The following is a 25,295-nucleotide window of genomic DNA, read 5'->3' as shown; positions in this document are numbered from 1 at the left end:
CTTCTGTCTCGCATGCGCGCTCTTGCTCGCTCGCTCTAGTTTCCGGGAGATTTTAACTAATTTGCGGGCATCAGGGAGCCGCCATCATGATGCGGGAGACTCCCGGAACTAACGGGAAACTTGGGATGCCTGCAATATTAAATTACGGCAAGAACTGAGTTTCACTTTGTAGTGTATTCTAGTAGTTTTAATAGGTTTTCAAAGTAACTTGAAAGTAAAGTAATTAGTAATCTGATTACTTTGGTACATGCAGTAATCGGTAATGTAATCAAATTACAATTTTAAAGTAGTAATTAGTAATTTGTAGTGGATTACTTTTTTTGAGTAACTTGCACAACACTGGATAGTACAAGTTTTTGCTTTACGCACCATCTGTAAAAAAAACGTCATCAAATCATTGAGTTGAGGCTTCGTCCTCCACTGAGCCATTGAAAAGAGTCATGTGATCACGGTTGATGTCATTCGCCGCCATATTAATTATATTATTATTTTTCATTTTATTTAACTAAACTGAACTATAAGAAATAGTAATAGTGTTGCTTTTACTAGCAAGCACTACAAAAACACTCCTTTGGAAGATGCAAATGAACCTGGTGAAGTTGCACAGGTGGATTCGCAAACCAATTGATTAGTGAAACTAAATCATCATCTGCACTGTCATACGATTATGTTGATGATGTAGCAGTTTTCAGGGTCCGCTTTAAATAACGACCGTCAATATCAGTTCCCGTAATTACATTGCTTGGGTTTTGATCTCAGGCTTTCGTATGTTTTACTGCGTGCGCTTTTTAAACCGTTATTTCAGCCGTTAATATCAGCACTTGATTCATTTTGCTGCTGATTTTATTAGATTATATTTCTGTCACCAGCAGTTTATTGCTTGTATTTCCAGGCTTCAGACTTATTTGTTGTTGTTGTTGTTGGCACAGCATCCGCTATATATCCTATTTCAGTTCGTTCACGCTGTCGTAAACCGCTTTGTACCCTGAACTCCAATAAAAGTAATGAAAAAGTAATCGCATCCAGGAAGCCTGTGAAAATGACAGGTTTCTAAGTAATGGCTGACAGAGATGCAATTTCCCAGCCTGGTCCCCTATAATTACCAGCACACTGCTCTTTCGACCGGCCCAGCTGTAGCCCAGTTCTCCTGTCAGATGCGGGATCCAGTGAGGGAGATCCTCTGAAATTGGCAACACAATGGGAATCTCCCTCTAGGCCTCTGTAGGCGTTACTTTCACATGACAGGGCCTTAATTAATCTCTGTAATAATGATCTTTTGTGTCTGAAACGCTCAGTGCTCACTGATATCTTTGTTTTTCCATGTCTTTCAGTGGCTCGTTGTCTGAAACCCTCTTCACGTTTGTGACAAACGGTAAGCACTTTTGTTTTCTGGTTCAGTGGTGATGTGAGTCCACATATTGGTATGGGATTAATCCTATTATTTCCTGGACCGTGGTGACATTGATTGGTTTTCACCACCTGCTGTTATTCCTGCTGCCGTTGTGTGTTACAGTTTTGTTTGACTGGTATATTTGCACCTCTGCAAAAAAAGGAAGTAGCTTAATCACTATGTGGCAGCCTAACAGGTTTTTTTTGTGTTATTTTACCAGTTTGGATATGTGAAGCCCTGTTTGCACTGTATCTGGGTGAATGGCAGGCGTGGGAATATCTTATCACCTGAGTTTGTTTTTCTCTGGCTGTTTGAGTCCGACACAGACCGGTTGGCATTTACCTGTGCGGACGCGCTGATGAATCAGATTACAAAAACATATGCATGTACTAACACTTGCTCCAAATGTTCGTTTTCCACAATTGTGTGGAGTGTTGAATTCAGAATGGTTTGCAAATTCCTGACTTGAATTGCTGGATTGCAGTAGCAAATAAAAAAATCTGAATTTTATAAAATAAAATAAAATAGGATTTTTAAATAACTTTTTTGGTATTTAATTTATATTTATTTCATTATATTTAAAATTTATTTCCATTTTTTACCCCCCTTGCAAATAGAAGAACACTTAATTTCCCAGAATGCACTGATTCACTCAATATAGCAATGAATTTAAAGATAAAAAAAATGTCAGTTTAACAACAATTTAGTTAATTTTGACACTATTTAACTTGAAGGGTTAGTTCACCCAAAAAGGGTTACTCACCGTCATGTCGTTCCAAACATGCAAGACATTCATTCATCTTCGGAACACAAATGAAGAAGTTTTAAATGAAATCGGAGAGCTTTCTGTCTTTTTCCTCCATTGACAGCCTACGCAACTACCACTTTCAAGCCCCAGAAAGGTAGTAAAGACATCATTAAAGTAAACCATGTGACTCCAGTGGTTTAACCTCCGTTTTATGAAGCGACAAAAAAAATTACAAACATAATTTACCACTTTATTTACAAAATATGAATCTCCCATGTGCGTTCATGAGACCACCACAGTGCACAGTGCAAATCTCTCAGGTTTCATTAAAAAGATTAAAGAAAGTTTTACAGGTTTGGAATAACATGAGGATGAGTAAATAATGACAGAATTACATCTTTGCGTGAAAAAAACCTTCTAATATGTTTTTTTTTTCCCCACAAAATACATTTATTCTTCAGGATTAGTTAAAAATAACTACTTGGACTAATGAAATTCCACTGCTGTGTGACTGTTGAATATCTGCATTTCTGTCAATTCAAAATTATCTTCCTGTGCGATGCAACTTTTTTAAATTCTATCTATTCTATCAATTAAAAGGGACCCTAAAATCTGTTCTTTGTCCAACCCATTAACCGTCTCATATTACTACATTGGGTGTACAAGAGTAGTCCACTACATTATTTCTTACTGACAACCTGGATCCATTGACTGGTTACTGTTTGCTTTACACACACACACACACACACACACACACACACACACACACACACACACACACACACACACACACACACACACACACACACACACACACACAAGCTCTAGTCAGTTGTTCTTATAGATTTATGGACGTAGCGTTTCTGATCGATGTGACCCTAATCTCTGCTGGTCAGAAGTGGACCTGTGTTCAGTGTGAGCTGATGTTCCTGATGACAGGAGTTGATGGATGTGTGGACACCAGTCGATGCATATCAATTGATTCCCATTAATCCAATTATCTTAAAGCACAGCAATGACTGCTAGCCTACCCTCGCTAACCCCCTAGCTAGATGCTAACACTCACTCAAGGGAGCTGAGGAATCAAGATGCAATTTTATAACGTTATACGTCTTACTAAACACTCGAAGTGTGTACGGTGAAGTCCAGATACCATGTTGAAATTTTGAGAATGAAAATCCTGTTTAAAACTGGAAGTAAAAAGTTTTAGAAGTTTCCCTGCTATTTCTAGGTAATATAAAAAATAATTAAAACATTTGAAAAGAAAAACAGAAACTTTTCTCTAGTCTTTCGGTCTTCCCACTGTACCTATGATAATGCAGAAACTTCAATCGGTTCTTTTCCGACCTCCTGCTGGGATTCTTCCCGAGTTTCCTCTGCCACATACGCGAGACGTGTGGAATGTGATCGTGTTAGCCAGATCAGGGCTGAGCAACAGGATGTATTGGACCTGTTTTTCTCTCTTTAAAGGAAGTGGGAGCCTTCCCCCCTCTTTTATTGTAATATTGTTGTGTTCATAGAACATACGTCTGCATTTAACTGTACACATGGTGTGTATTTTAAGGGCTCAGGGCTTCCTGTTGAGTCAATGTACACGTAACGGAGTTTTTGCTCCACATGTGCGTTTTATTCTATCAAAAGAAAGCACTAGACACGACTATAACTAACATTACTCTTTCATGGTCTTAATGTATTTTTTGTTTTGTTTTTTGTCTTATATTATTAAAGGTTTTTGTTTGTAATTCATTAATGTTACCATCTGACACTTACACTACCATTCAAAAGTTTGGGATTGGTATTTTTTTTAATGTTTTTGAAAGAAGTCTCTTAGGATAACAGTTTTCGATGCATTTATTTGATCAGAAATACAGCAAAATTGTTATTTAAAGTAACCGTTTTGTATTTGAATATATTTTAAAATGTAATTTATTCCTGTGATTTTTATCATCATTATCAGAAATCATTCTAATATGCTGCTCAAGAAACATTTATTATTATTATTATTATCATCAATGTTAAAAAACAGTTGTGCTGCTCAATATTTTTTTCTGGAAAATGTAATGCATAATTTTTTCAGGAATCTCTGATGTATAATAGAATGTTCAAACAGGATTTATTTGAACAGCATTTCAAATAGAAAATGATTGTAACATTATAAATGTCTTTTACTGTCACTTTTGACCAATTTAATGCATCCTTGATAAATAAAATTGTTTTCATTCTTTCAAAAAAATCTTACAGACCCCAAATTTTTGAAAAATAGTGTAAATGCTTAATTTGAATGTGTTCTTGACTTCCAGTGCTCTCTCTCCTCCAGATTGCAGTCAGCAGACTGGTGTTCTTCATCCAGTGGGCTCTACGACAAGCTTGTCATCACACAAGATCTCCTCCGAGGGGTCTGAGGTCGACTGGTTCCCTAACAGCACCCAACCTGTGATCTCTGATGACCTCAACCTTAACCATCCACAGTGGCTACAGATTGACCTTGGAGAAAAGAGGAGGATCACAGGTAATGCTTGAAGCCTTCATAACCTGATCTCCTTTACTTCATTTACCTGACTGTGCCGGTTTTCTCTCTAATACCTCCTCAATGTGCAGGTTTGGTTTTCCTGCATGATGGGAATCCAAATCCAATGCACATAATTGAATAGGTTGTCTGTAATTCAGAGAGAAATATAATGCTATAATGCTGCATTCACACCATGTCAGAATTAAGAGATGACAACCTGTGACGTTCTACAGCGGTCATGTGGTGCAAGTCGGAGCTCTCCTCAATTCAGAGTTGTAATTAACGTTTGTCCTCACCAGCATTTACTAAAAAAGTGGCTCGCCAGCGTTTTTGATCATGTTCACAAATGGCCCCCATAATATTTTGTTGTATGAATACGTGAGCAGTCAATATATCAAAACAGTCAAAAAAAAAAAAAAATTCTAACTTTATGCATTCCGGGTCCTTTATGCATAAATATTGATATTGTATGATATGATAAATAATTGTGATAATATTTTTGGCCATATCGCCCAGCCCTACCTAACCCCTGAATGGCGGGGAAAGAGTTAATGGAGGATGTGAGCGCTTTTTCATTCATAATCTCGTAATTTCCATAATTACGACATGGCTTGAACACACCTTCAGATCCCAACACACACACACAAACATGTCCGAAAAACCCAAGGTCTCCAGAGGGTGTTAAGTGGGGTAATTATCCACACAAAAGGTCTTTCTCATGATCATTACACAGCCGGAGCACGAGCGCCGACAACCCCCCCCCCGACAGCTAACTGGTGTCTGTATAACAGTTCCTGGTATTGCATAAAAGCAGAAAGGCCCTCTCTGTGTCCATTCATCACACATACAAACCCTCTTACAAAAGCACATTTAAATTTAGGAACACGCCGGACATGCGTTTATTTTGAGCTTGACTGTTTGTAGACAGCACAGCCGAGTTGATTTGATACAGCTCGAGGAGCAAAAGAAAGCTCACTTTGTCTCCGGTTGGGAATCTGCGCTTTCGGACACGATGACCCTGAGTGAAACCGGCCCGTCTTAAAGAGGAAGCACTGTTATCATTGTGGCGATGGCGTACATTTATCTGTGGGGTCACCGCTCTGCATTCACACGATGCTTTCTAAGAGAGGTTTTGTCAACAAGCATTAAAAACTCATGGTTTTTTTTCCTCAAGAAAAATACATTGCTGTAGAGAGTATGATAAATGAAAGCACACATATAGCCACTTTACCACGGTTAAGGGAACATGGTAAAATTACTGTAATGTACAGTGTCATTCAAAAGTTTGGGGTTAGTCCGATTTTTTTTTCTTTTGAGAGAAATGATTACTAATTAATTCTCCGCAAGGATGTGACAGTAAAGACAATTAAAATGTTACAAAAGATTTATATTTCAAATAATTCTTTTGAACTTTGTATTCATCAAAGAATCGTGAAAAAAATGTATCATGGGTTCCAAAAAATATATTGATAATAATGATAAATGTTTCACCAAATCATCATATTAGAATGATTTCTGAAGGATCATGTGACACTGATGATGATGAAAATTCAGCTTTGCCATCACAAGAGTAATAACATTTAAAAATGTATTTAAAATCACAATATTATTTAACAATTTAACTATATTTTTGACCAACTAAATAAATGCTTGGTGAGCATAAGGGATTTATTTCAGAAACATTATTCTTACCGACTCAAACTGTGACCAGTAATGTGGAGTGTGCAAGTTGGATATACTGTACGTATAACAGTTAGTAATTCGTCTTGCAGTGGCATTGAGGATTACTAAATCTGCAGGATTTCAGTGGTAATACTGGTATTTGGAATGGGATATACTGAAATTATCCCACTTCTGAACACAAAATGCTTTTTTTTTTGGCTAAAAATGGTTCTTTAATTTTGTAGCTTTGATTCTTTAGCTTTGCTTCCTGACTTTCTTTATATACTGGGATCCCTCTGAACTCTTCAGGCTTCTCTCTGATGATGAGTAACTTCCTTTCTCAACTTTCATGTCATCACACTTCAGTCTCACAGCTTCACACTTTGAATTGCTCTTATGATCACGGTGGTGTCCTCACGTCTGTGATGTAGTTAATGTTAGGTTGCTGTGTCTGCTGGGAACATGCCACTCGAGTGTTTCCCTCAGGAATGTGTGTTGTAGCCGAAAGAGGCCGTGTGATGCAGATGACGGGCCGCACTGTGAAGTCTTTAGTCTACATGCGGTCACGTTCCTCCGCTGGCTGAGATCTTGCATCACTGAATCAGGAGAATGACCACTGGAGCATTTGAGGAGAAATGCTGTGTGACTACACTTTTGAATGAACGGTAGGTTTATGTGCTTTTAGAATGAAATAATTCAGGGTCATGTTTTTGTTTCATAGGCATTCTGACAACAGGCTTGACCATCGCAAACATTGAATATTTTGTGAAAAACTACAAGATCGAGTACAAGGAGAGAAACCGCTGGCGGACATTTGTCCAGTACAATAACTCTGATGATATGGTAAGACTTTGTCTTTATATCACTCCATCATACATTCAATACAACCATAAATGGCATTTTAACTTCTGTTATTAGTTACTTGGAAAGGAAATAGTTGGAAATTTAAAAAAAAAATATATATATATATTGCATAATGTGTATCCCTGGCCAAATGGCATCTAAAATATTACTTCAGCTGCAAAAAAATGTATGAATTTTCTTTTGAATAAAGAGCACTAATGAATCACACAATGAGACCACAGACATTTATTAAGAATCAATTTAGATTTTTCTTTTAACTGTCTATATATTACAGCTGCACGAATTATGGTTCAAAAGATCACGATTTCGATTCAAACATCCACACAATTCATTCCTAAAGGACAACGTTTCGCATGGGTCAATTATATCTGACAAAATCACTCCAGAACATTCAGATCTGCGTCTGCGCTGTTGCTGAGCCAGAGAGAGCAGATGTCATGTGTATATGTATGAAACACACAATATAGTTATTTCTGTTACAAATATTCATATTATCACAGAAGAACGGGGATAAATGTTTATAGTTCAGATATAAACCAAGTGTATGGAGGAGATCATAAAAGAGCAGATCACCTTTTGAAAGTGACATTGATGGCACTTCAAATAAGGATTGTATCGATTACATCGTTTTGCCACCAGGAGGCGACAAGTGACTGTTAACATGTTTTTCATTGAATCATGCATTAAAGAGATTCAAGAAACCCTGATTCATTAAGTAATGAAACAATGAAGTATTTATGAGCGAGTCATTGAATCATTCATTCATTCATTTTAAATAGACTGCAGCAATTAACATTTGTCAGAACCTCTAGTAAATTACATGTTATTTTGTTTAGTTGTCTGTTCAGAACCGTAGGAGGATCTTGATCTCAGTTTGAAACCAAATTTCTCCACAATCGTGCAGTGGTACAGTGTGTATCATTCATGTTTTTAATGTCGCAGTGTTGTATTTTACCGTAGATCTTTGAAGGAAATACTGACAGCCTCCACCAAACACGCAACACCTTCCACCCCTCCATCGTAGCCCGAAGCATTCGAGTCGCAGCTCAACAGTGGCACAGAATAATTGCCATGAGAGTCCAGCTCCTGGGCTGTCCTTATGTTAAACCCATCCCAGGTGCGTGTCAGACACATAAAGCCTTTACAATTTCATTATTCATATTAAGTGTTCACTAAACCTCAGTTTTTCCTCATGTAGTGAATTCATCGTCTCAGGTGACCCAGGAGGCCGAGCCTACACAGCCCATCCACAACGACATGACCAAACCAGTGCCCTCTCAGGCTGATCTTGGTACGGTATTAAGAACGCACACTAATCACTCATTAATTAATACAGATTATGTTACAGAAGTACTGGACAGATGTCTGAGAATGTGCAAACATTTCCTCCCTAACCTTATTCAAATTTCAACTAAAAGCTCTATTTTTCCTCTCAGTGTATTGGTTGTCCTTATCTACATCAGGGTTATTATCGTTAACTAAACCCGTAAACTAGTTTTTTGGTTACTTGAAATAAAATAAAACATATTAACTTCAGCTCATTGTCGAGGCAACATTTCTCTTTTTTCTTTAGTTTAAGTTAAAGTACTAAAACTTAAAGAAAATCTAGACACATTTTTACAAAACTACATTTACTAAAATGAACTAGAATTAAAATGAAAACAAACTATAGATTCTTATTCAAAATATGAACAAAAACTATAATAGAATATCTACATTTTTATATTTGTACTGTTTTGTTGTAGCTTCCATTCTGTTATTTTGTTCTATTATATTTTATATTCTCTTTTTTCTTTCTCATCTCTGACTTGTACATCTCATATTTTCTTCTCTTTTTAGTTAATTTGGTTGTAATAATTGTGCCCACCATTCTTCTTGTGGTCCTGATCCTGGTGGGAATCTGCTCGGTTAAAATGCTATACAAGTAAGTCAATTTTATAACGTTTTTCTTTTAGTTGCCATATTTGTTTATATTTTCTAGGGCTGCCCTCGACTAAAGATTTTTTTTAGTCGTTCATTCAAGCGATTAGTCGACTAATCACACGTGTAAATGAATAAGCCAAATCATAATAATGAGCCTTTAATTGCCTACATATCCTAATCAGCGCTCAAATGCACGTATAAAGCTTTGCCACAGCGCACCGGCAAAAGTTAATGTTATGAATGTGTCGTGAAGAAACAGCAGACCTTTTAATTTCTTAATGAACCAGTGTTTTCTGATGAAGTTGACGATGCTGACTCGTCATCTCCGCAGAATTGTGCATGAACCAATATGGCTTTTAAAGGCCTTAATTTTTAAGGCTTTCGGGATGTAAAGTTCAACAGAAATGTGCATTAACAAAGTAAATTGTTCTTTAACGTCAACCTGAAATGAAAACTGACCTAATGGTGAAAGTTATGAGTATTTTGTCTGTGTTTTCCGTGTTGTGTCTGACTTGAGAGGGAGGTAGGGTCAGATATGTTATATCTTATCTCAGTCTCAGCATGGCGTATGTGCACACACCAGTGATTCCCAGCCCTGATACACTCCACAGCCACTGGTGTCAATAAAAGAGCGACTGTACGTTGTATGAGTGAGCATGTTGTGATATTCAGATTCGTAAAGAATGGGGTGACTGAGGACTGTGGGGGATAAAGCAGGGTTGAGGGTCAAAGGTCAGTGTCAGGGATGTGCATTAGTCCCCGGGCCCCGAGAGAGAGCTCAGGGACAGGGGCATTGTGGGGAAATGAAGATGGATGAATGAAAACCTCTTATGGGAATAGTAAGGCGTCTTCTCTTGTTTAAGAGTGATTCTGCCACCTGTGTCTCTGACGCTGATGTCTTTCACTGTCCCACAGTAAGAAGACAAAGGAGAACACGTACGGCTCTGCAGAGACGCATCATACAGGTAAAACATCGGCTTTAACTCAACACTGTCAGTGAAATGTGACCCAATTCTGATTTTATTGCTCATATGTGACACAGATCGGATGTGTTCTATGACAGTGTAAACGGGGAAAAAATGCATGCATTCGGATATTTCGAAATCGGTTTCAGGCCTCGTTCATATGTGGAAATAAATCAGATTTGTGCCAATGGGACTGTCATGTAAACAGGCAGATCGGATTTTCTGAGACACTAGGCTACGTGTTCGCGGTTTAATGACGAGGGAAACCCCGACGTGCATCTGCAGAGGGACGGAATGGACTGACGAAACATTGTGTCACACGTTGGACACACGTTGATACAACATATCAAAGGTTGGCTTGCTCATTATGCCATAGACCCACTGCTCCTCGTTAAAGCCCGCCACAATCTCATCCAAGTGCGCATCAATAGCTCGTGCCATTTACGTTAAAAAATTGTTTTTGCGTTCATATAATACGCAGTTTTCGCACTTTATGGCGTGTAATACACACAAACTCCATACCCCTAATCCTAACTAAGGGGTTTACAGTGTGTATCATGCACGCAAAAACAATTTTTGGCGTATTATGGCACGAGAAATAAAATCAGTGGCATAGATACGCACTTCCATGAGATCGTGTTGTATGTTCCCAGCAGTCCTGAGATCTCTCTCGCACACAATAACTGAAGCGTATGCGCAGCTGCAATGATGACGCTTTTCCTCCACCTCAAAATCATGCTGATATTTGGCGAACTTCACATATATAGCTAGCATCAAGCATATATCGTGTTCGTCCATCTGTGCAAGAACCCCCTTTAAGCATGCGTGACGTTTCAGATAGTGTGCTGAGTGTAAACACATGAATCGGATATGGGTCACATTTGAAAGAACGTGTAAACAGACGGTCAAAAAAATCAGAAATAGGCAACAAATCAGAATTGGGCATCAAGACCTGCAGTGTAAACCAGGCCTTACATCCAAAATTAGAACATTTTAAACTGCTTTTTTTCCATACAATTTTGTGCTTATCAAACAGTATGATAGCTTTATGCATCAAACAGACTTTGTTTGTTGTGATCATCTATGACTATATGTTTGTTTTCAAATAACTTTAGAAGATTAGGAATAGAGCTTTTGTTTTTGGAGCCACTGGTCTCCACATATTTTTTAGTTGTATGGAAAAAAGAGCAGCTTAAACGTTTTCGTCAGTTTCCCCACCCAAGAAATAGTCGTACAGATTTATAACAGCTTGAAGGTGAGTAAATAATGTCAAAATATTAGTTGTTGGGTGAACTTTTCCTTCAGCATTGGTTTCAGAATAACATAAAATGCAGAAAATCATGCAATGCACACCTTTGCATTAATAAAACGTGACTGCACCATATATGAAGCATAGAATCATTTTTTTATTTTTTTACCTTATTCTCCAAATCTTCAAAAATTGTTCTGAGTCATCATGACAGATCCCTTCCCAATATATATGTTGTGTTCTGCCCTTTCAGACATGTATAATTTAAGGCTTAGCTTGACTCGCACAGAGATAAAACCATCTTTCAGAGACAGTCTGACAGATAAATGATTCTTGTCTACAGGCTGTTGGAGACAGATAAAACAGCCGTTTGCCAGACACCAGTCCACAGAGTTCACCATCAAATACAGCTCTGAGAAAGAGCCCATCCAGAAGCTGGACCTGGTGACCAGGGAAATGGCAGGTAAAGATTGACCGAGTTTGATGGTTTCTTACATCCATTATCAAACATGTTTTCTGCCCTCACTGATGAGTGAACGTGTGTTGAGGAAGCGGCTGGAACATTGGTGCATATTAAAGGTGCAGTGTGTGATTTTTAGCGGCATCTAGTGGTGAGGTTACGAATTACAACCAACAAAAGTTACGGTGGCCGACAGGAAGTGATGTCATCGTCTGAGACAGCAGAGAGTAGCCAGTTCAGCAATGAGGTTTCTTTACAAGGATAAATTCAGAAATGATGTTTACTTAATTATTCAGTAAAACTATGTTATTGCGAATATTATTGTTACTTGTTCATCACTGTGTCAGTGTTTTACCACAAAACTATTGTTACCACAAAAATATTAAGCAGCACAACTGATTTCAACATTGATAATAATAATAATAAATGTTTCTTGAGCAGCAAATCAGTATATTAGAATGATTTATGTGACACTGAAGACTGTAATGATACTGAAAATTCAGGTTTGAATCACAGGAATAAATAACATTTTAACATTTTAAGTTCTTTTTTATTTTAAATTGTAATAATATTTCACAATATTCTAGTTTCTACTATATTTTTGATCAAATAAATGCAGCCTTGTTGAGCATAAGAAACTTGGTTCAAAAATATTTATTTTTAATATTGTAAATTACTATAATAATCCAAAGCAACAAAGCAGTTGAGCCACTAGCGTACGACTGAACATGTAGTTTGAGTTCGTTAAATGTTAAATCCTGGGACTGTAATGGAGCCCATGTGACATATCTCAGCACAGTTTGCTTGTCATAGTCTGAGCAAAATTATTTAACATAAAAGATATGATGTATTGATTTGTTTTATTGCTGGTCATGCTCTGTTAGGACATTATGTTCATTTGGAAATATGGAGTCAAAGAGTGTTTAATTTTTCTGAGAGTCTGCGAGGAGACGGCACACTTTCTCAAGCTGAGTTTTTTATTGACTGATTATAAAGGAGTTCAACTTGCGAGGCCATTTTTCATCCTCCAATGTGCCGAGGGAGTAAAAGAAAACCCTTAATGGAATAGTTGTAACCGCCTGAACGCTTGCCAGATGGAAACGCTTGCTGATATTTAATTGTCAGTTTCCCCCTACTCTCCTGAAGGCTGTAATTATTGATGATTCAAGGTTTGTGCGTCACACAGATTACAGGCGCTCCGGTTTCAAGCTTAACTTGGAGTCCCTTTGAGCAAATACTGAAACGTTTCATTGATTTCCTTTTTACTATAATATTTTCTTTCATGTTTGATGCCATAAGAGTTTATGGTCCCATATTTATGATCACGGGTTATTGGTTAGCCAGGTATGTTTCAGGATAGCTAGACCATAAACCAAAGAACAGCAAAACCTGGTTTATGCTGGTATGGAGCAAGTTTAAAGGGATATTCACTCAAAAATTAAAGTTCATTTTCTCACTTTCATATCGTTCCAAACCTGTATGACTTTCCTTCATCTGTGGAACATAATATAATATATTTTAAAGAATTGTTTTAATCTATAAAATGAGGTCCAAAACAACATTGGACCCTACTGAGTTTCATTGTGAAGAGTATGGAACAATAAACAGTTTTATTTTAAACTAAAAAAAAGTGTTACTTGTTTATATCATTGATATTTTGTTATATTTAGATTACATTTTTGTATTCATTTTAATTTTAGTTAAACTTTGGTTTTAGTTATGTTATAACTAAAATGTCTATATAGTTTTTGTTTTCATTTTACTTAATTTAGTTTTAGTTATTTTAAACTTATTTTATTTCAGCTAGTGGCCCATGCAAATTTTCTTAATTTCTAAATTTCAAATTCAAATAATAGTTTTTTATATATATATATAAGTCATCAATAATAATACTGACTAAAACTACTACAAATTGTTTTCTGAATTTGAAATATAGCTGAAATAAAATTAAATAAAAATATTAGACAAAAAAACTTATGAAGATGAAAATTAGAAATGTTGCCTTGGAAAATAGCGGAAATAAATGTTTAAGTTGAAGTACTAAATTTACTAAAACTGTAAAAGAAAATATAATAAAAAACTAATAGAAATGACAAAGGCATAACATTTCTAAAAACTGGAAATATAAAAATAAAAGCTTGTTCAAAATTAAAATGAATACTAAAATAGAATATTAATTATACTAAAATAACACAACCAGTAAACGCCGAGGCAGTTTTAGGGTAACTATTCCAGTACTAACTATTTCTCTCTTCTTTCCTCAAGCCGAGTACCAGCAGCCACTCATGCTCGGCACCGACACGGTGTCTCGAAAAGGCTCGACGTTTAGACCCATGGACACCGAAGCCAAAGACAAGGACAACGAGGCGACTTCACACTACGACCAACTGCAGACGGGCATCCAGTACGCCCTGCCACTGACCAATCAGGAGCCGGAGTACGCCACGCCCATCATCGAGCGCCACGCCTTCCGCAAAGATCCCAGCTACAGCGTCCCAGGAGTGGTGCTGAACAAAAGCCCGTCGTTTCGAACAGTCGAGGGCAGTAACTGTAGGAAAGTGATCGGAGGACTGGCTGGGGGGTACCAGACTCCCCAAGTCAAGCTAGACCGGGGGAATTACCCAGGGGACATTACCTACGACAGCCCTAAAATCCAGAAGCCCGTCGTGAAGAACGGGAGTTGCTCGGCGTACCAAAGATCCCAGATCCAGTCCCCGGAGCAGGAGTGCTATTCCACTCCGAGAGACTGCGTCAGACTGCCGTTCCCTGGACTCAGACCCGAGCCGGAGGGCAGCAGCTCCGAGGGAAGCTGAGAACAACATACTGTGATGTTCCTGATTTACCTGACTCAACACAATCACCTCCAGAACACTCTTAACTTATTTGTGTACGAGGGACTCCTTGTTTTTCTATTTCTGCGGTTGTAAATGGCCGTGATCAGTTTGTGTAATTTAAATGTGAGATACTTTGTCTTGACCGATCAAGATTTTTTTTTTTTTGTTCCAGTTTTATTTAATCAAATGCAATATGCAGAGATTTTGCAGGGATAACTGCGACGATGCATTTGTTTCCTAGTCAGACACGCACTGTGAATGTAAGCCAGATGTTCATGTATTCTGCTATGACCATTATCTAAATCTTCTTATGCTCTTCTCTGAACATGCACAGAATTTCAACCAGCTTTATGACAGTGTCGGTAATATATGTAAATGACCAATGTGTGCTCTCTCTCCATGAAATACCTGTTTATTTACCAGCAAATTAAGACTTTTGACACTTTTTGCATTAATTCTGGACTTTTGGGGAACGGTCATGGAGAAAGAGTACACACCGTTCATTTATAGATACTGTACTACCAACATTGAACAATACACATTTTGAAAATCGGTCTACAGATAGAAAATAAGATGTTATAGCATGCAGATCAGAAGATCAGCACTGGTGCAAGTAGGAGATCTTTGGGAACTTCACAGTTACTTTGGTCCTTCTCATAAAAGGTGTCCGTGTGCATGTCCGAACTAGCTTTACACCAATCAAAACTCATGAAATAAGGTGAAAACACTTTTAAAAAGCCTAACGCTATCTAAAATGGAAGCAAACTTTGTTTATGCAAAAAAAAAAAAAAGGCTTGTTCCCATAATGCAAGTGAAATGATGATCTGATTTTGACATCCCGCTTGTTTTTAATCTATATTGGGTGTAAGGGTTGTTAGATTCAGCCGGTTTGGATCGTTTTCCATCTCATTCTGCTGTGTGTAAATAACAGTGTTGAATCTCAGACGATCTGCTCTATTTTCCATGCTGAATACTGATGTTGATTTCGTTCCACTTGTTCCATGTGCAGATTGAGCAATAACAGACTAAAATTTCTTATCAGATCCTGATTTTATTTGGATTGTCTATATGCATATGTATAATGCATATTTAGTTAAAAAGCTAAATGAGATGTCACTTTGTGCTGTCAATGATTTAGTCCACCTAAAAATTGTTTATTCATTCTCATTTTATTCCAAAATATGACTTTTTCTTCTGTGGAACACATGAGAAGTGAGCGGGAATGCATTTCCAATTAAATTGAAGCGAGAGTCTCTCAAGCTCTCAAAGAACGCGGAGAACGTCATTTTTTTTAAGCTTCAACGTTTCTCTTTTGTGTTCCACAGCATGAGATAAAGATAAAGTCTGGTTTGGAGTAAATGATGATTGCATTTTCATTTTGAGTGAACTTTCCTTTTAAGCATCCAGAAGATCTGGGACTTGCTGCTGTTTAAAGGACAATCCTTGTGAAAGATTACTGACAGGTCTTAATTTCTGTGAAATGTTTTGGGGATGTGCTCGATGGTTTGTGTGTGATCTGGCCATGCTGGTGAGCTGAAGTGCTTTGCCACTGAGAATCTCAGTTCTGTGTTTGTGCTCGTCGAAACCCTGATTAAAAGCACCAGCATTTTAGTCTGTCCTGGACTTTTGCTTTCAAATATGTGAATGTCTTTTAAGGCGAGACACTACAGGTGAATAGGGTAATTTTTTTAACTAGCAGATATCACCATGAAACTTTGCCAGTTGATTATTGACATTAAGATGAGACAAAAATGTATTACAAGTTTTCTGTATTTTAATGTTTAAATATGCAAATGAGACATTATCTAATTAAATATGCGCTAATGCGCTGCATATATTTAAAAAACGAAATCTGAGTATTGGATAAAGCCAGGTTCTAAATTATTTTATCATTGTGTTCACATATTAGATGGGGAAAGAATTACAGAGGGATTTATGGATATCTACTTTTGTTATCCTGTAAATCAGAATATACTGCCAATAGCCTTAAAAAATGATTTTCGACATGTTTTTTGGAATAAAATGTTATATAAATCAGGCTAGGAATAATATATTTACAAATCCCTCTGTAAATGTCTTCATAATATAACTAGGTACAAGACTGGAAAGTTTGGTGTATATAGAGAAGTGGAGATTTCGGACTTGGAGTGAGAGAGAAAACTCATTTTGAGAAAATGGGCTTTAAAGATTTTGCATCAGCCAATGAGATCGCGCGTTTAGAGTACAATCCCCCCTTTTACTTTCGCGATTGGTTGCTGATAAAAAGGAAATGACCATATTTGGATCCGGCAGTGTTGTTCAGGAGAGAGAGAGCTTTCTAACGGTGTGTGTGATGACAGGTTACAGAGGGATGATTTATAACGACAACTTTTGATGAATTTATGAGAAATCTACAGACGCAAACAGACAAGGTGTAGTAAAATAAAGACCTAAATGTGTATTTCGGACTTGTTTTCACCACAAGTGTGAAAGAAGACGTGTTATTGAAGACAAATATCTCCAAATTGACCAGTGAAAAAAAAAAACGATGTTTTTGCCTGCCGTGTCTCGCCTTAAAGTGAAAGTGAACAATCAGCAGGATTATCTAAGTATTTGGTGGAAGCAGGATGTCACACAAGAGGTGTAGTGGGAGATTGAGCAGGAATGTGACGGTGGGGTGTTAAGGCGGGAACACACCAAGCCGACGCCGACGAACTAGCGCCGATGAAAGCCGACTGTGTTGTCGCCTCTGAAAAGCTGCACTTGAACACACCGAGAGAACTACAGCCGACTGTCAGCTAGAAGGCGCGTTCTGCGCCTGCGTGTAAATGAGACAACGGTCTATTTCTGCAGATATATTAGTCTATATTCGTCATTCAAAAAAGGAAACCGACGCTGCCGGCTGCAGATACACATACCGTAAACAAAGCAGTGCGTGCTTACCGTTTTGAATATCAATCCTGCTAAACACTTTATTTATTCCACTCCGCTCATGTTAATATTAAAATATTCGCCAAGGAACACTCAGGTAAGATGACGATCATGACGTAACATAAGAACAGCCTTCTATCTGTACCGTTTTGACTTCTTTGCTCGCTGTTTTGCTTTTATTCTCGTGCACTGACTCTTTCACTAAGCTGAACAGCCAATCAGAGTTCTCTCTTTCCCCGACGGCCCGACGCCGATTCAACATGTCGAATCGGCCGAAACAAAGCCGACGAGGTCCAATTTCAGCCGACGGCGCGAACACACTGAGGAAACATAGGCTGCGTCCCAATTCGCCTACTTATACTACGACCTAAAGGTCGGGACATACGTATGCACATAGACATCATATAGATAGACGCCCTATCGACCGCTACTGCCTATTGGCGCGGACGAGTCGTGGGGCCGCCATCTTAAACCGGTCACCCGCTCCGCTCAGTGTTATCTGTTTGGCAGGTGCAATGAGCTGTCAGCGCATTCAATTAATCATATCTCACTGAATACCGAACTGATTTTCACGCGTTTTTTTTATTTTTTATTTTTATGTAAAGGTCATACACGTAGCTACGATACAGGACACATTGAATATTTTGTTCACAAAATACAATCAATAGTACGGTAATGTTAAATGTTAAATCTTACTTGTGTAAAGTAATCCCCGAGTGATGGTCCGCCGATTTGAGCAGGAATATGCTGCACAGTGCTCTGGCATCTACTATGCAACGCAAATAGGAGTATGACCGGTTTAAGATGGCGGCCGCATTTCTTGCGCCACAGCGGCCAATAGGGCATCTAGTCTCTATATGATATCTATGCGTATGCATATGAACATACATACTACGGACAGCTCTGTCGCGTGCATCCAGCCACCGTAAACTGTCCTGTCAATCATCTTGTCACAGTTAAAATCCTCCATTCAATCTAATTTAATTTCCTACGTTACCGTTTCGGAGAGAAATGTTGTGGCACCTTGGTGTGCAGCCGTGGGTCATTAATGCGGTGACTCTCCTCGTGTGTTTGCAATTTGAATGTAATGATGCATTTAAAAGTTAATGGCTAAACGTATCTTTACAAAAGTTCACAATGCTGCTGCAGATGCAATATAATGTAGACAACATTGAATAAATAATTTTTCGTCATGTTAGATACTGATAATTACCCACTCAAACCCCTTTATCTAAACCTTTCTACACAACCACCGGACTCGCGCGTCCTCCATGTCTGTAGTTTAACACCTTTCACTCGTGTTTGTAGTTCTAATCGAATCCTCGTCCAACGCGCGATAGGTTGTGGGCAATATCAGCCGTTAGAGTGCGCATCGATCTGCACTTCGGATTCTGATCGGAAAAAGTAGACCATCCGGCTATCTTTGGAACACTCATTTCAACATACTACGATTTGGGACGTACTAATTCTAATTTCGAATACTATTTAGGACGGATAGTATGCGAATTGGGACGCAGCATTAGTCGGCCGACGCACAAAAACTGCCCGACTTGGTGTGTTCCTGCATTTAGTTATAGGCAGCAGCTGAAGGTTTAAATCTAGTGTGTAACATTAGTGAATCGCTGTAATATTATTTATTATTATTATTTATTGTAATAATTCAAGCAAATTACATCATTTTAATGTACAACATACAAACAGACTGTGAAAAAGGTCCTTTGTTAAGAGAAACTCTTGAAAGAAAAGTGACCACATCTTGTCACTCACCCATTCTCCAAATAAAAACAAAAAAAACAAGGAAACTAAGAGTCTTATTTATTTCTTTAAATCATCAAGATATTGAAACTAAACATCACATCCTTTTCAAGCAGCCCTACCGCATAAATGAGCGGATGAACGTACAACTCCACCAGTTTAAGAGCATGAATCTTCCAAGATCCTCTCTTTCCCCAAACCAGCTTCTAAGCATAGTTTTTTAAAGCACTCATGGTGGTCAACAGTTCACCGGACATTTTTATTTTTTAACTGAAAGCTTTAGAGTGCTCACCAATCTATGGAAGCTTGTTTCCGCCACTAAATAAATAAATAATAATAATAATTGCGACTTTTTATCTCACAATTCTGACTTTTTTTCTCACAATTGCGAGTTTACATCTCGCAATTCTCACTTTATTTCTCAGGATAGCGAGATATAAAGTCAGAATTATGAGATATAAAGTCAGAATTGCGTGATAAAAAGTCAGAATTGCGTGATATAAAGTCAGAATTATGAGATATAAAGTCAGAATTGCGTGATATAAAGTCAGAATTATGAGATATAAAGTCAGAATTGCGTGATATAAAGTCAGAATTGCGAGATATAAAGTCGCAATTGCGTGATATAAAGTCAGAATTGTGAGATATAAAGTCGCAATTGAGTGTTATAAAGTCAGAATTGCGAGATATAAAGTCGCAATTGCGTGTTATAAAGTCAGAATTGCGTGATATAAAGTCAGAATTGCGAGATATAAAGTCGCAATTGCGTGTTATAAAGTCAGAATTGCGAGATATAAAGTCGCAATTGCGTGATATAAAGTCAGAATTGTGAGATATAAAGTCGCAATTGCGTGTTTTAAAGTCAGAATTGCGAGATATAAAGTCGCAATTGCGTGATATAAAGTCAGAATTGTGAGATATAAAGTCGCAATTGCGTGTTATAAAGTCAGAATTGTGAGATATAAAGTCGCAATTGCGTGTTATAAAGTCAGAATTGTGAGATATAAAGTCGCAATTGCGTGTTATAAAGTCAGAATTGTGAGATATAAAGTCGCAATTGCGTGATATAAAGTCAGAATTGTGAGATATAAAGTCAGAATTGCGAGATATAAAGTCGCAATTGCGTGATATAAAGTCAGAATTGCGAGATATAAAGTCAGAATTGCGAGATATAAAGTCGCAATTGCGTGTTATAAAGTCAGAATTGCGAGATATAAAGTCGCAATTGCGTGATATAAAGTCAGAATTGTGAGATATAAAGTCGCAATTGCGTGTTATAAAGTCAGAATTGCGAGATATAAAGTCGCAATTGCGTGATATAAAGTCAGAATTGTGAGATATAAAGTCAGAATTGCGAGATATAAAGTCAGAATTGCGAGATATAAAGTCAGAATTGCGAGATATAAAGTCGCAATTGCGTGTTATAAAGTCAGAATTGTGAGATATAAAGTCGCAATTGCGTGATATAAAGTCAGAATTGTGAGATATAAAGTCGCAATTGCGTGTTATAAAGTCAGAATTGTGAGATATAAAGTCGCAATTGCGTGTTATAAAGTCAGAATTGTGAGATATAAAGTCGCAATTGCGTGATATAAAGTCAGAATTGTGAGATATAAAGTCGCAATTGCGTGTTATAAAGTCAGAATTGTGAGATATAAAGTCGCAATTGCGTGTTATAAAGTCAGAATTGTGAGATATAAAGTCGCAATTGCGTGTTATAAAGTCAGAATTGTGAGATATAAAGTCGCAATTGCGTGTTATAAAGTCAGAATTGCGAGATATAAAGTCGCAATTGCGTGTTATAAAGTCAGAATTGTGAGATATAAAGTCGCAATTGCGTGATATAAAGTCAGAATTGTGAGATATAAAGTCAGAATTGCGAGATATAAAGTCGCAATTGCGTGATATAAAGTCAGAATTGCGAGATATAAAGTCAGAATTGCGAGATATAAAGTCGCAATTGCGTGTTATAAAGTCAGAATTGCGAGATATAAAGTCGCAATTGCGTGATATAAAGTCAGAATTGTGAGATATAAAGTCGCAATTGCGTGTTATAAAGTCAGAATTGCGAGATATAAAGTCGCAATTGCGTGATATAAAGTCAGAATTGTGAGATATAAAGTCAGAATTGCGAGATATAAAGTCAGAATTGCGAGATATAAAGTCAGAATTGCGAGATATAAAGTCGCAATTGCGTGATATAAAGTCAGAATTGTGAGATATAAAGTCAGAATTGCGAGATATAAAGTCAGAATTGCGAGATATAAAGTCAGAATTGCGAGATATAAAGTCGCAATTGCGTGTTATAAAGTCAGAATTGTGAGATATAAAGTCGCAATTGCGTGATATAAAGTCAGAATTGTGAGATATAAAGTCGCAATTGCGTGATATAAAGTCAGAATTGTGAGATATAAAGTCGCAATTGCGTGTTATAAAGTCAGAATTGTGAGATATAAAGTCGCAATTGCGTGTTATAAAGTCAGAATTGTGAGATATAAAGTCGCAATTGCGTGATATAAAGTCAGAATTGTGAGATATAAAGTCGCAATTGCGTGTTATAAAGTCAGAATTGTGAGATATAAAGTCGCAATTGCGTGTTATAAAGTCAGAATTGTGAGATATAAAGTCGCAATTGCGTGTTATAAAGTCCGAATTGTGAGATATAAAGTCGCAATTGAGTGTTATAAAGTCAGAATTGTGAGATATAAAGTCGCAATTGCGTGTTATAAAGTCAGAATTGCGAGATATAAAGTCGCAATTGCGTGATATACAGGTCCTTCTCAAAAAATTAGCATATTGTGATAAAGTTCATTATTTTCCATAATGTAATGATAAAAATTAAACTTTCATATATTTTCGATTCATTGCACACCAACTGAAATATTTCAGGTCTTTTATTGTTTTAATACTGATGATTTTGGCATACAGCTCATGAAAACCCAAAATTCCTGTCTCAAAAAATTAGCATATTTCATCCGACCAATAAAAGAAGTGTTTTTAATACAAAAAAAAAAAAAAGTCAACCTTCAAATAATTATGTTCAGTTATGCACACAATAGTCAATACTTGGTTGGGAATCCTTTTGCAGAAATGACTGCTTCAATGCGGCGTGGCATGGAGGCAATCAGCCTGTGGCACTGCTGAGGTGTTATGGAGGCCCAGGATGCTTCGATAGCGGCCTTAAGCTCATCCAGAGTGTTGGGTCTTGCGTCTCTCAACTTTCTCTTCTCAATATCCCACAGATTCTCTATGGGGTTCAGGTCAGGAGAGTTGGCAGGCCAATTGAGCACAGTAATACCATGGTCAGTAAACCATTTACCAGTGGTTTTGGCACTGTGAGCAGGTGCCAGGTCGTGCTGAAAAATGAAATCTTTATCTCCATAAAGCTTTTCAGCAGATGGAAGCATGAAGTGCTCCAAAATCTCCTGATAGCTAGCTGCATTGGCCCTGCCCTTGATAAAACACAGTGCACTAACACCAGCAGCTGACATGGCACCCCAGACCATCACTGACTGTGGGTACTTGACACTGGACTTCAGGCATTTTGGCATTTCCTTCTCCCCAGTCTTCCTCCAGACTCTGGCACCTTGATTTCCGAATGACATGCAAAATTTGCTTTCATCCGAAAAAAGTACTTTGGACCACTGAGCAACAGTCCAGTGCTGCTTCTCTGTAGCCCAGGTCAGGCGCTTCTGCTGCTGTTTCTGGTTCAAAAGTGGCTTGACCTGGGGAATGCGGCACCTGTAGCCCATTTCCTGCACACGCCTGTGCACGGTGGCTCTGGATGTTTCTACTCCAGACTCAGTCCACTGCTTCCGCAGGTCCCCCAAGGTCTGGAATCGGTCCTTCTCCACAATCTTCCTCAGGGTCCGGTCATCTCTTCTCGTTGTGCAGCGTTTTTTGCCACACTTTTTCCTTCCCACAGACTTCCCACTGAGGTGCCTTGATACAGCACTCTGGGAACAGCCTATTTGTTCAGAAATGTCTTTCTGTGTCTTACCCTCTTGCTTGAGGGTGTCAATGATGGCCTTCTGGACAGCAGTCAGGTCGGCAGTCTTACCCATGATTCCGGTTTTGAGTAATGAAACAGGCTGGGAGTTTTTAAAAGCCTCAGGAATCTTTTGCAGGTGTTTATAATTAATTAGTTGATTCAGATGATTAGGTTAATAGCTTGTTTAGAGACCCTTTTCATGATATGCTAATTTTTTGAGACAGGAATTTTGGGTTTTCATGAGCTGTATGCCAAAATCATCAGTATTAAAACAATAAAAGACCTGAAATATTTCAGTTGGTGTGCAATGAATCTAAAATATATGAAAGTTTAATTTTTATCATTACATTATGGAAAATAATGAACTTTATCACAATATGCTAATTTTTTGAGAAGGACCGTAAAGTCAGAATTAGTCTAAAGTCAGAATTAGTCTAGAATAATAGTCGCAATTCTGAGAAATAAAGTGAGAATTGCGAGATGCAAACTCGCAATTGTGAGAAAAAAAGTCAGAATTGTGAGATAAAAAGTCGCAATTATTATTATTATTTATTTATTTAGTGGCGGAAACAAGCTTCCATAGAAAACAGCAAGTGGGAGGAGACAGAGACAAACTGCTAAGCCACGCCTCCTTCCTCCAGATGCACGCAAGCAAACAGGTAGAAAGAGCAGCACTCTCCATAATTTTAATTGTTGCATTAGCCTATAAAATGCAATTCATCTGCATGTTTACTTCTTAGGCCTACCAAATATTAGAGCCATACACTAAACCAGCTTTATGTGTGTGAGGTCTTTGTGTGAAGCCGTACTTTAGATCCGTTAACACCTGCGCGCAAATAACGAATCCTGCTAGGTTATGAATATGAATAAGGTCGATATCACGTTACTTTCATTACCTTGCCGAAGCGCCCAGTCATTTGTTAATATTAATGAGCCGAGCCTTTGTTAAAAACACGAGCCATTGCGTTGAAAGAGAGAGTTGTTACAACCTTTGATCTCGTGGTTTAATCCGTTTCAATTCATGAATCATATTTGATACATCAGACTTTTATGGCTCATATAGCCTATGATGTAGGAGAATATGGAGCTCAGCTCATTGAGGAAACTGCATAGGCCTAACTTACATACATAAATATCAGTTGTTATTCAGTTTTCCCATAATATGGTATAATTATAATTAAATGCTTAGTTTTATGAAAGTTATGTAGTTTTTATTGCGGGGGGGGCTAAACATATAGGCCATTTTCTAAAATATTATGAATAATCAAGTTTAAAGTAGACTTTATGCTGTGAATTTGTCGTCAAGCCGTACTGCCCCCTCATGTTTAAACGAGGTACTGCAACTCAACTGAGACGATAACGTCCTGTAATCAAAACACAATGCTCTGGGCAAATAAATTTAAGTTTATTGAAACATTTCACGTCATATATTTACTACATGTGAAATATTTATTCCCAATCTCCTGTCCTGTGTTTCCGAAGCACATTTCCTATGACATTTGAAAAACAGTTAACAGAAAAATAAATCACAAACCAGAAGGGCTAAAAAGAGGGAAATGTTTCTTCAGGTCAAAGTTGCATTTGCACTGGCAGTGTGGAAAGCTTCATCTCCCAGATGAACTAATCAGTAACAAGAAAATGAAGGTAACATGAGTCCACTAACCCAGCACACACACCGATAAGATCGTCCTGGCTGCCCTCATCTGCAGAACACATGTACACACCTGTGGGCTGATTAATATCAGATTAAATGTGTGATATAAGCAAATACCTTATGAGGATTTAATATTTAACACTCAAGCTGCTTCACTTTCTCTAACACTCAGTTCCTTGCTGAAAACCAGCCTAGACTATCTCACAGCAGAGTAAAGCATGCGTGAATTGTTTTATTGCTATGTAGCCCATGTTTCATTTAAATATATACTAATCAGTGTACAGACATTAAGAGTAGAGCATTAGATGGCTGAAGCTGAAGATGCTATTGAGCAGCGTGAGAGAAGAAAGTGATATGTTAAATAACTCAATGATAGTAAAC

At 37.7% G+C, this 25,295-nt stretch overlaps 1 protein-coding gene across 1 annotated transcript in view; it reads left to right on the top strand.

Annotated features, from left to right (window-relative positions):
- The window catches only part of LOC143746152 (discoidin, CUB and LCCL domain-containing protein 1-like), a 41,705-nt gene extending 25,490 nt beyond the window's left edge, over nt 1-16,215 (top strand). Inside the window, exons 7-15 of the mRNA XM_077237913.1 lie at nt 1,332-1,372; nt 4,456-4,647; nt 7,031-7,152; nt 8,134-8,290; nt 8,372-8,464; nt 9,013-9,097; nt 10,012-10,061; nt 11,654-11,773; nt 14,036-16,215. Coding sequence (XP_077094028.1) covers nt 1,332-1,372; nt 4,456-4,647; nt 7,031-7,152; nt 8,134-8,290; nt 8,372-8,464; nt 9,013-9,097; nt 10,012-10,061; nt 11,654-11,773; nt 14,036-14,583 — 1,408 coding nt within the window. The 3' untranslated portion in view covers nt 14,584-16,215. The remainder of the gene's footprint in view (nt 1-1,331; nt 1,373-4,455; nt 4,648-7,030; nt 7,153-8,133; nt 8,291-8,371; nt 8,465-9,012; nt 9,098-10,011; nt 10,062-11,653; nt 11,774-14,035) is intronic.
- The last annotated feature ends 9,080 nt before the right edge of the window (nt 16,216-25,295 follow it).

This window comes from Siphateles boraxobius, unplaced genomic scaffold, assembly GCF_051911475.1.
Source record: "Siphateles boraxobius isolate OS27281-9 unplaced genomic scaffold, OSU_SipBor_1 211, whole genome shotgun sequence".
NCBI classification, from domain to species: Eukaryota; Metazoa; Chordata; class Actinopteri; order Cypriniformes; family Leuciscidae; genus Siphateles; species Siphateles boraxobius.
This window is presented reverse-complemented; position numbering and strand designations above follow the sequence as displayed.